Below are 12,162 nucleotides of genomic sequence, written 5' to 3' on the forward strand. Positions count from 1 at the left end.
CAGTGTTCTTTGCAGAGGACTTAACAAAAGACTCAGCCCAAAGGCAGCTGCAAAGTGACCAAGGTATTTCAGTGGCCAAGAAATCAGGACACAATGTTAAACCTACTAGAAAAAGAACAATTAATCAGTATAGTTTTTTCAGAGGCAGGACACTTGTATTCAGCAGCAACTGCCTCAAAATGATATACTAAACATTTATATAGAAGTATTAAGTTGAGGAGCAATACAGAAATGGAATCTATACAGATCTAAACACACAATTGCACCTACCACTAAATTCAAGTCCACCTACAGTTTGACTCAATTGATGTTAAGGCTCTTTTATAACCTAAATAATTCTATAAATTCACATGACAGGAATTAATACACACTCAATACACACACAAACAATCTGTATTAGTTTAGTCTAACCTGATGCTAAGGCAGGTACATTTGACATGCATCCTGCATGAAGTTACACCAAAATGAAGCCACAGCTGCTCCAAACTATTGGTTATTCCTTTCATCAGTTGTTGCCACCTCCACTGCTGTGCCAAGCAAAAGAAATCATAAGCCTTCCCTAATCCACTTACAGCAAACTTGGGCAGTTTAGTTTAAATCACCAACGAAGTTGTGTTTGAGTCTTGATTGAAGCAGATTTGAGAACAGAGGCAGAACAGCTCATGCTGTAGCATGCTTACGTTCCTGGATTGCCTCATTCTGCACCTGTAATCAGTTCATAAAAATGTCTGAATAAACAAGTCTTAATCAGTTATACAGTCTGCAGAGCTGCTGACTTGCACTGCAGCTGAAAGGCAGGTACAGAAGCCAAAGCTACTACATGAGCTACCATGAACTGCACCAGTCAAGTCTGTATAGAGATGATATTAAAGAAGACAGAAGATCACATACTTGCATTTGCTGTCCTGAACAGATTTTCTTCTGAGAGATCACTCACTAGAGGACCACGTATTACACACCTGAGCATCCTTGTTTTCTCAGTCTAGACTCATCAGTTAAAGCACATAACCCAAATGCTCTCATTCTTTAAGAAAATCATACATACTTCAATCCTCAGATTCACATTAGTAGATAACAATGGTCTGTGTTTTCATGTATAGTTCAATCCTCATTCTTTTTCACAAAGTCTTCATCCCTGAAGGATCATGTCCAAAATTTCCAGCACTCACTATCAATATTACCACTCCATCAGGTAGCCTTCCTTTACCTGAAGCAGTTGTAAGAACCTAGCCTGGCAAGGTAAAGGTCAGACCCTGAGCTAGGACTGGAACAGACCCATTTATGTTAAGCTGTTATCTAGTAACACCCTTTTGCAACATTCAGCATTATTAAAGAGGTTCTTTCAGATGCTGACTTCAATGTATTTGTGTATATACAAATATGTATGTTTTATATACATATTTTCAGCTTCTAGTGACAAAAAGCAGATACTGAAAAGCTGCAATGAATAATTTTGGACAGCGGGTAAGGGTAGAACAGATAATCCCAATAGCTGTTGCCAAATCTCAAATCTAATTACTTCTTGAACTTGTGATCTATCAAGATGCAGAAGCAAGCAACATGAAGCATAATTAGTCCTGCAAGTTAGAGTCTCTTCTCAAAGAAAAGACAATGAATATAAGGATTTAAGGTTTGAAACTTCCATTAGTGCCCAAGACAATTCAGAATGAAGAACAAACTTCCTCGTGAAGGGAGCAGCACAAGTGGAACTTCGAGTTTTAAATTTGGTGCTAAAGAGTAGCGGTTTAGCTACTATAGCCATTGCCAATGTGAAAATCAAAATCATTCCTGTTCTGAGCATCAGAAATGACTGAAGGACCTTGATATTCACCCGATTCACAAAGGCATAATATGTTTTGCTAACAATCTACTGAACAAATGCCAAGCTTGTTTTACAAACAGAATTTGTCACCTGCAACCAGAGTCATGTCTTCCAAGACAGGATACTGCAGACCAACTGTCCTGGTTTTAGCCAGGATGGAGTTAATTTTCTCAGTAGCTAGTGTAGTGCAGTGTTTTGGATTCAGAGTGATAATACACTGTTGTTTTGGTTTTGCTGGATTGTGTTTATCCTAAACCAAGGACATTTTCTTGCTTGTGTCTTATGCTCTGCCAGTGAGAAGACACACAGGAAATTGGGAGGGAGCATAGCCGGGACAAGTGAGCTGAACTAGTCAAAGGGATATTCCCCACCATGGCACATTATGCCCAGTTTACAAGCAGAAAGGCCGACCTGGCGGGAGGTTCGGGGGTTGCGCCAATCCGTGGCTGGTGAGCAATTGTATTGTGCATCACTGATTTTGTCCTTTTTATTAACTATTAGCATTGTAGCTCATTCTACTCTTTCTTATTATTCAACTGTCCTTATCTCAACCTACATAATTTACTCTATTTGTTCTCCTCCCCATTCCTCTGGGTTGGGGGTAAAGGGGAGAGGAGGGAGCGTAAGCGGCTGCGTGGTTCTTGGCTGCTGGCTGAGGTTAAACCACGACACCAACTCCACACAAACCTCTTCTAGGATGGTTATCATCCACCCTCCTCCAACATGTTCCAGTGAACAGACTTCTGAGCGCCTGGCTTTGCAGCTCTCCTAAATGAATGCTTTCACTTTTTACGCATCAGAAAAAGGACAACTGCTTTAAGAAACTGAAATGGTGCAGCTACAAGATGTTTATAGAAACTCTCTCCTTTGGATGATGCTAAGGGAATAACTTTCATCTCATTACCCTGTCCTAGGACGCTAACTCATGATGAAGGATCTTAAGACTACGTACGAAGATCTAGCATAAACAGCTGCTTCAAAATGCATCACTGCCAGATTAGTCTGACAACTCAAATCCAAATTTCAACACGTTTCCCACTTTAAGAGCAGACTCCTGACATATTTGCTGGAATCTTCGTTCTCAAATCATAGAAATTATAAACTCCTAGCACACAACAGTCAGTCTTTGAGATTCTCAGAGGGAACCCTACACACCTAGGAGAATCTAAGCAAAATCCACTGTGACTAAAATGGCAACTCAACAGTTTGATGCCTGCTCCTTTCAAATCCAGGAGTAGAAGGTACTAAGCAACTGAGCTGAAGTAGCATATCCTTCTGATTATCTGTTAGCCAGACATTCCCATTTCACACTGAAGAAAACAGTCTCCAGCTTAAAAGAACTAATCCCAGTACATGTATTAATCATACAATCATCAAGGTTGGAGGACATCTCTAAGACCATGAAGTCCAACCATTGACCTGTCACTCTGTTATAACACTGAAATCCTAAACCATATCCTCCAGCATCAGATCCAGTCATCCCTTAAACACTTCCAAGGATAGTGACACCACCACCATGGCAAATCTATTCCAGCGCCTGACCACCCTAACAGTGAAAAATTTTTCCTAACATCTAATCTGAATCTCCCCTGTCTCAGTTTATGGCCATTCCCTCTAGTCCTCTCCCTGCAGGCATGGCAGAAGAGACCATCCCACACCCCCCAGGTGGTTATAGAGAACCATGAGGTCAACCCTGAGCCGCCTCTTCTCAAGGCTAAACAAACCCAATTCCCTCAGCCCTTTGTCATATGACGTGTTCTGGACCTTTTATGAGCCTCGTTGCTCTTTGCTGGGCCTGCTGCAGTGCCTCAGTGTTCTTTTTTTAAGTGAGGGGCCCAAAACCGAACACAGTACTAGAGGTGTGACCTCACTAATGCTGAGTACAGGGGGATGACCAATTCCCTAGTACTGCTGGCCACACTATTTTTGATACAGTCCAAGATGTCGTTGGCCTACTTGGCCACCTGTGCACAGTTGGCTCATATTGAGCAGGATGGCAACCAGCACTCCCAAGTCCCTTTCTGACAATTCCTGTCCCCTGCAAGACTGCTCAAAGCTATTCTTTTGAGTCATACCATTCAGCATTCCATTGCTGAACTAGTGCAGTCAGTCATAGGAGGGACTTTTACCCTACTTCAATAATCTTTGAGAAATTACGAAGTTTTTTTTATCCCTGTATTTTTGTCCAATTTTTGGATTAGGAAGTCATTGTGCAAAAATCTTCTTCTATGGCTTAACTGAAAGCGTGAGATAGTTGTGATCAGGCTAAGAAAAGACTGCAAAAACCCCCCAAAAACTTGTGTATACAGTGCAAACACAGGTTTGCAGGGGCAAAACTCTACAGCAGCTTATACTAATTTAAGTCAAAAAATGTCTATGTCCACTCTTTATCCAAACACTTGTTCCCACCTCCACCACAGTTCTGGCACTGACCCTCATGGAGTCAAACACTGAGTGGATCTGACCACAAACTAATAAGAGATGACAACTTGTCAACTGGGCAAGGACCTGAACCATTGCAAAAGTTCTTTGTACCGGGACAGGAGGAGTAATAGAACTAATTAACAGAATTCTAGACATTATCTACATACACTTGACAGGTAATTTTAGATAGTGCAGGAATATGTGATTAAGTCTAGATCTAAGGAGGTCATCAGATCTGATTCAAAGAGCCATCCTCTATGTTCTACATAATTCTCCTCCTAGCTACATCAGGCAAGTTCTCAAGCACTGTGGTAGCTGCCAGAAAATATCCCTAGGGGACACAGTGGTCAGATAGTTTCAAACTATTGTCAGCTTTCATTTCTGTTGCCAAAACACTTAATCTCCTGTAAGAATTACATTATCTCGGCCCATATAAACTCACCTAAAATTTAATTCTTATCAACTCTTCGATAGCACACAACTAGATATCTTCCTTCTAAACTACAATTCTTTGCTTCTGCAGGATTTGTGCTAGGAGTAACAGATCAGAGCTACCGCTGGAATTAAATTTAATTTTTTCCCCTACTCTGAAGGGTCCAAGACAGGAAAAAATTCCAAAGCATTATTAGCAGTGACTAAAACACCATGTAGCATATGGAATTTCTTCTCCTTCAGCTCTCAGCAGATATAAAGGAACAGAACTGCAAGGCAGTAAAGGTTTTTGACTCTAAACAATTGCAACTCATGCTGCTACTCAAATGATCTTCAGGCAAGCACACAGCTCCTGAAGGAAATGTCAATGACATGACAGTTCTGCAAAATCACACCAACGCCTGGCCAAGTACCAGGGTCATGACGGACACAAGCTCAGAGCTACAAATGAATCAGAGATGTGGTTACCTAAATGAGTATCACAGCCTGCAACTTGTTCTAGAGAACTATGAGCATTCAGCATATTGAGTATTGAGAAAGGTGCCAAACTTCAGCTCCTGATCCATGGTATTTGCTTTAAAAGTGCTGTACATAAGCAGTCTATGCACAAGATGTGACATTATGGAGTTTGAGTGCCAATTACATTCTAGAAATACTAATGCTGAAGTCCAAATTAACTGAAAATTGAGTTTGTTAAAAAGCTGGAATTCCAGCTACTTGTGACAGTAAATAGCATACAAACTGAGTACTAAAGAGCTGGAAATTTGTTTCAGGAACTCAGCCAAAATTAATCTTGATTATTTTGAAGGTTACTGAATCAAAACCAAATCTTAAAAATAACAAACCCTTGAAGCTAGTTACTTTCAGAAGTACAAGCAACTGTAACTGGCATTCTCTACAGGCCTCTGTGCAGCACAGAAGACAGCTATGCAAACCACTCTGCACACCACCAGAACACAGCTGGCCCTGTGCTGTATGTTTACAGATATACACTCATGTTCCTCTGCAGTGTCTACAACACTGCCCTACAGGACAGGTACCTCATCTGGGGTGTTTCTTTCCCATGTGGTATAATTTACCTAATGTACAGCACCACAGACTGCAGCAGGAAAAGCTACATCTTCCATTCTCATAATGAACAATGGACAGCTCTTCCTACTAATAACCTCCCTTCCAGGATTTCCTGGAGTTACTGCTTTCACTACCTCTCAGCGCTGTCACAGAATCTTGTTTACTCAACACAATTCCGAATTTCCAACATGTGATGCATCTACTTCATCTGTGTGCAATCCAATTTACTTAGGCTATGAATCCTCAGAGACCTTCAGGTCCACATCCCTTAGCCCTACTCCATAACTGTACCTCTACACCAGCAGTCTCTTCTCAGTGCAGCGTCTCAACTCGTCTGACAGACTAATGCAAGCTGTGAGAGCACAAGCTGAGCCCAGAACTCAAATATTGCAAGAAGTGTACAATCTTACCAGGCAGGAGAGGATCTTCGATACATAGCATGGATGGTCTGTATCCATTAGTCATGACTTTCATGATTTCTTCTTTGGCAATATAGGCACCTCCATTTTTTATTCTAATACCAGTTTTCAAGTAGTTAAAATTCCTTCCATAGAGTTCAAAAAATTCTATTAGAAGCATTCCAAGGTTTTCATCAGCTCTTCTGGCATCAATTCTTGGATGCAACTGTGACACAAAACAGTTGTTGATTATCAAAAATTAGTAGTTTTCAGACCATAACACAGGGCAACAAAAAAAGCTCTCATTTAAACAGCTGAGTATTTCTTCACACAAGTCTGAACTGAGTGATTAAACCTTCATTTACTTAAACTACTCTCACATAACCAAGAGGGGGCGGCACTTCAGTATCTGGAAGCCAAAGAATTCTTTCATCCATCCTCCTCCAGCTTTTTGAGGATTAGTGAATTCTTTTCCCTAAATCAAAAGCAATAAAGAAGTGCTGCATACTAAATTACAGCTTAGTTAATAACAAAGTAATACCCGAATTGTCACAGAAAATCCATCCCTCGATGTTTTCAGAAGGAGGGGGGAATCTCTGCCCCAACTAAAACACAGTTCCTGTCTCCATCTCCCCATATCATATAGGGTATGCAAAATCTAGAGTAATATTTCAATCAGCAGCAGAATACACAGGCTTTTCCATTACCACAGCTGCTAGGAGACACTAACATGTACTTTGTCATACTAGTATGAAGCTTACTGTCACAAAAATGTATTGTAAGAACTTGTGACTCATGAGCTATTTCATCAGTTATGTATAGCATCTGCCAGTCTTCAGCACATCAAAACCTAACCAGCACGTAATTAAAAAAACTTGACTGAGTTCATAATTTTAATAAACACTGAAATCAACTACTCTGCACATTCAGTATTGGTAGTGTAGGAAGCAAGAGACAAACTGCATCCTGGCAGATTTATGAAACACCATTAACATGATTCAGGTACTGGAACAGGCTGCCCATAAAGGCAACACAATCCACATCACAGGCCCTACTCATCAGTTTAGAAAACTAGTATAGAAAGCAATGCACAGCCTCTATGACTTTCACAAGGCTCCTGCTGTTGTTTCAGTTCACACAGGGAAGAGAAGTTCTTAGATGTTGGAGAGGTAGTCCACAGCAGCTGCCAACAGTCAAACACTTTGAGACATAACGGTAAGGCTGTGCATTGGAGGGGGTGGGGGGGGTGGTCTAAAGATACAGTACAATAAAAGAGCATAAGTAGAAACACCAAAATATTTTACAGAAAAGAGAAACAAATAAGGAACAGACTTACCTGCAGGAAACTAATTGCCATTAAAATTAGGCTGTAAGAGCTAATTCCACCAGTAAAAACTTCATTCAAGTCCCTCTGAAGGAGGAACTGTTTTAATACTAAAATCAAGTAAGGCAGCAAAGAATATTTCTGCAAAGCAAAATATGTCTTATCAATGACAACGTCAGCATTCCACAAAGAAAGACCTACACAATCTCAACATCAAGATTCATCCAATACAAAAATATTTTCCGTGGTGTGCTATAAAGTGGTTCCACAGGAAGAACTGAAACATGCTATTTTTACTCCTAGGAACTCAAGCTTCAACCCTTATTTGATCAAATAGCTTACATATCAAATTTATTCCCCCCCAACAGTAAGATTTTTGTAACCTTTTAATGTCAGTGTCATTATAGTCAAAGCTTTCTATCTAAAACAGTACTTTTACTACAGAGCATAAAGGAAACTAAAGTATGTAGCTACAAAATTGTTTTTGACAGTTTAGCAAGATAGTATTAATAATCAAGCATCACTTAAATTCAAGGTAAACAAAAGCTGAAAACAGACTTGCTTTAGAAGCAAAGTTTAGTACCTATCTACAGATCTAGTCATGATTGTAGCAGCCCCTTCAGTTTACAGGTTTATTCACACAAACACCTAGCACTTAAAGGCAACACTGAGTAGACACAAATAGCAAACTGAAACATCCATGTTTAGTTGGTATTAATGAAAACAGTTTTCAGCAATAAATGTACAGGCCATACCCAAAAAAATTAGCTAAGCATCTAGCACATACTTGATAAGTAGTATGGTATTCATTATATGCCTGATACCTTCATGTATTCCTTGATAAATCGAGCTGCCTTCACACCAGTTTCTACATTAAAACTGATGTCAACTTTCACTTCTGTCTCCTGGTCAGTAAGTTTTATTATTGGTACCTGAAGAGATTAAAACAAGATTATGTTTTCGTAACATATTAAGCAATTAATAACACATTGTTATAACAAGATTATGAATCCCCAGAAATGCAACACTGGTGCTATTTTCCAGCCTACTCAAGACACCACAGATAACACCAATTCAAATGAATGCAACTATCAAGACAAGGAAACGCCTTTTTGAGATCTCAATCCAACCCTGACTGACAAGTGAACACTTCTTAGTGAGGGGATTAAAAACATGCTCATGTACGATCACGTTATCTCATGATACTCTTCAACAGCTCTTAGACATCTGCCTTTATAGCTGCAGTATCAGTGTTTTGCAAGACAACTAAATTTACTAAATTTCATGACTCAATCCTGTTAACAGGAGCCATTCTAATCCCATAACCTGTGGGAACTGCATTCCTCTGACCCAGCACTGCACCATTCACTTGCTAAACTGGCAGACTAGCCTAGCAGAAAGCACTGTCTGTTGGTTTATCAAGCTGAACTGGTTCCCTGTAGAGTCACACAAAAGGCAAAAGAGAAAGCAAAGCAGGAATAGCAATACTTACTCTTCTGGCAACAATAGATTATTACAGAATGACTAACTATGTAGTTCAGCCTCACACTACCACCTGGAAGGCAGTACCCTAACAAAGTCTTACAATCTTACCAGCTGAAGTTTAGGTTAAGATTTATTTTAAACTGCACTTCTTGTATTTTTAATCTGAAAGTTAAAGCAAACAAAAAAAAGGAGAAGTACAGCATCATTTTATGCCAACAGCAGAAGGAATAAGAAAGGCTAGTCAAACTGTAAGCCCAGCCTAGTGCCATTTTCCATCAGTAACTGGTAACACTGATTCTGAAAAATCCCATTTATTCTCAGGTAAGTCAAAGACTATTAGAGTTACTGTTAAGTATGCTAACTCCAACAGAAGCCACAGGAATATCCTGGACCTAAAAGCCTTAGCCCATTTTGAATGTCACAAAACATGGCATCTTGCTTACAGAAGTTTGGAATACTTAGCTTAGTCCACTGGAGAAAACATGACTTGCTCAGTAACAAAATTCCCATACACTAAGTTCTGAACATATTCAATATGATTTGTTAGACTTACAAAACAGATGTGAGAAACAATACACATCAGTTTCACAAAAGAAATAAAGTTCTTAAGTAGCACATTTTGTAAGGGAAAATGTTAGATTTGGAACACTTTACTATGCCATCAGAAACAAGACAACCTGAAGTCAAGCTGCAAGCTACACAGCTCTAGTTACTGACTCGTGGCTAAACAAAGTTCCCTCAAGGGTCAGTGGAAAAAACATTATGCAAATAGTAAACTTATTTTACTGGATATTTTGAAAATACTGACTTTCAGACCTTTACTGACAACATAAGCAAGAAGTATGGCCTTCCAGCAAACAGTACCCAGAGTTATCACTGTCCATGTAAAAGACTACCTTCTATTGTTAAGCACATACAGATTCTACTTAAATCTGGCACAGAGAGAGCAAAACATTGTGCTTAGGACAGTATCATTTGCTTCATGAATTAAGGACACCATTTACTACCAACATCTTAAGGGGTCTGAAAGCTTTTCAGTTCAGTATTCCAAAGACTATTCCTTACCGTAGCTTTATCCAGTACTTTAATGGAATATGGTTCAGCCACATTGTGTTTCCTTAGTGCTTGCTCCAGCAGCTGTAGAGGGGGCCGTTCCCATTTCCCAAAAACAACTAGATCAATATCACTAGACAAAAAGAACACAGCATGAAATCCATTATGTCTAAAGCATAATACACCACCTAATATATGGTACAATTGGTTTTCTACATATTGTAAGCCTTCCAGTTATTCTGCAACTTGTAATCTACATTCCCAATAAGCTTGAGGAACATAAAGCAAGAGACAGTCTAGTGTGTTCTAGGACCCAAAGGACTACACTAATGTCTTGCTTCCAGTTCTCCGCTGAGTTCTTTGAGCTCCTCTCCCTTTCAACCTTTCTTGTTCCCTCCCCTCTGACTTCCTCAGCCCAACTCCATCCCCCACCTATCTACCCATGTTGACAGGCATGTTAATAGTCGAAACAATTTTTACCAGCAATTGCTGTTCATAGAAATGAAGTTTCCCGTGCTTTCCTATTGAAAATCTAATTGATGTTAAGACAATGTAGACTAAGACACAGCTGTATAGGTTTTCCAGACCCATCAATTGGAACCATTAAGCAACATAAACCACCCAATTAAATAAGACATTTTGCTCTCCAAAGAGAAGGGAATACATCACTGTGATGACTCTCTTGACTTTTAACTCTGTGATAAATGACACACTCAGCAATTCACCTTATTTAACAAAAGACAATCTTTACACTAAAAATACTAAACATTCAGTTTCACTGTATGTTTGAAATAAAGAGCAAAACACCAAACCCCAGACACAAGAAAGAAAAGGTAATTCAAAGGGTCAACCTAGAGCAGTATGATGATACATTAAATACTTATCACAAATCTTGAAGTTCAAAAGTTCTTCCCTTTGTCACATGAAATATTAGACAAAAATTTTACTGAAAGTTTGACAGGTTTACACATTCCAGTCTAAATTCCCCTCTGAAATTTATCATTACTCTAAAAGAAAACAAACTTTTACATGAAAGTAAATTATTACTTACCTAGTTGGAAGATAAAGCCCTGTACTAAAGCTGCCAAATATCTGGACCTGAAAAAAAACACACCAGGGAAATATCTTGTAATTATGAATGATCACTTCATTTTACTTTCACAAGACTTAGTATTTTTCTCAACTTGTTAAGGATACAGTCCAGTAAAAAAGTTACAGAAATTACTTTACTATATACTCTGTTAAGCCTGTACAAAATACACTGTCTCTTACAGGTGCAACTTTAGAGGAAATTGGGCTTTTTTTAAACATGATATAACTACAAATCCTGCTAGCAGAGCATAAATTTAAACAAGGCCTTCTCACTATTTATTTCCAGTTTGACACAAGTATAAACTTTTATCAATTTCCTTCCTTCCTGCTCCCTTCTTTCCTCATAGGACAGTTTTACTGAAATTCAAAGACGTTAAGGGAAAGCTTTTTCCAAATTTTTAGGTTTAAGAAACAGCATGTGCATCTAAACGTAGAATTCAGATAAAGATAAATACTCCAAATACTGCAAGAGCTGTGATATTAAGCCAACTGCCTCAAGTCTGAAGTCTTACCTGTTAATTTCTAAAACAAAAATCATCAGAAGGTTAAGTTGACCAAGCTCTGCAGTTTACTAGAGAAACACATCACAACTTAAATTACACTCACATCAGCTGTAGGCCAAAGATCCTTGATAACCGTTTCTATTCTTTTTACCACTTCTCTTCTCATAGCTGCTTCTTCAGGACGAGGAGACATGAAGTCATAGAAGTCAATTATTTCTTCATGCAGTCTAATGGAGAAAGTAGCATGAGTTATAATACTTAAACCACTACAATACATTTCAACAAAAAGCGGCCAAAGGCTTTGGTAAATTTTTAACCAAAACCACCTGTACTTTCAGGAAAGGTGAATACCACAATGATTAGGCTTTCATATGGGAAACTGGAGGGTTTGGAACCATACTTATTTTCATGGCAGCATTTCACAGTAACCTCAACACCTACACATCAGCCCTCATCATATTACCTAAATGCTGAAGATGCCAAAAGACTCAGAATGCTAACTCTAGGAGACATATACTAAGCTTCTCACTTGCTCAACAGTGGGGATCAAGTTCAATT

General features: G+C 39.0%; 1 protein-coding gene across 2 annotated transcripts in view; it reads right to left on the minus strand.

Moving 5' to 3' along the window:
* PAPD7 (PAP associated domain containing 7) overlaps positions 1 to 11,825 on the minus strand; it is a 48,436-nt gene extending 36,611 nt beyond the window's left edge. For both annotated transcript variants that reach the window (XM_009076596.1, XM_009076594.1), the window contains exons 1-6: positions 11,708 to 11,825; positions 11,061 to 11,107; positions 10,022 to 10,142; positions 8,296 to 8,403; positions 7,484 to 7,612; positions 6,160 to 6,373 (exon numbers count right to left, since the gene is read on the minus strand). In XM_009076596.1, coding sequence (XP_009074844.1) covers positions 6,160 to 6,373; positions 7,484 to 7,612; positions 8,296 to 8,403; positions 10,022 to 10,142; positions 11,061 to 11,107; positions 11,708 to 11,797 — 709 coding nt within the window. In that variant the 5' untranslated portion in view covers positions 11,798 to 11,825. The remainder of the gene's footprint in view (positions 1 to 6,159; positions 6,374 to 7,483; positions 7,613 to 8,295; positions 8,404 to 10,021; positions 10,143 to 11,060; positions 11,108 to 11,707) is intronic.
* Between the last annotated feature and the right edge of the window lie 337 nt (positions 11,826 to 12,162).

Source organism: Acanthisitta chloris, unplaced genomic scaffold (assembly GCF_000695815.1).
Source record: "Acanthisitta chloris isolate BGI_N310 unplaced genomic scaffold, ASM69581v1 scaffold10116, whole genome shotgun sequence".
Lineage (NCBI taxonomy): Eukaryota > Metazoa > Chordata > Aves > Passeriformes > Acanthisittidae > Acanthisitta > Acanthisitta chloris.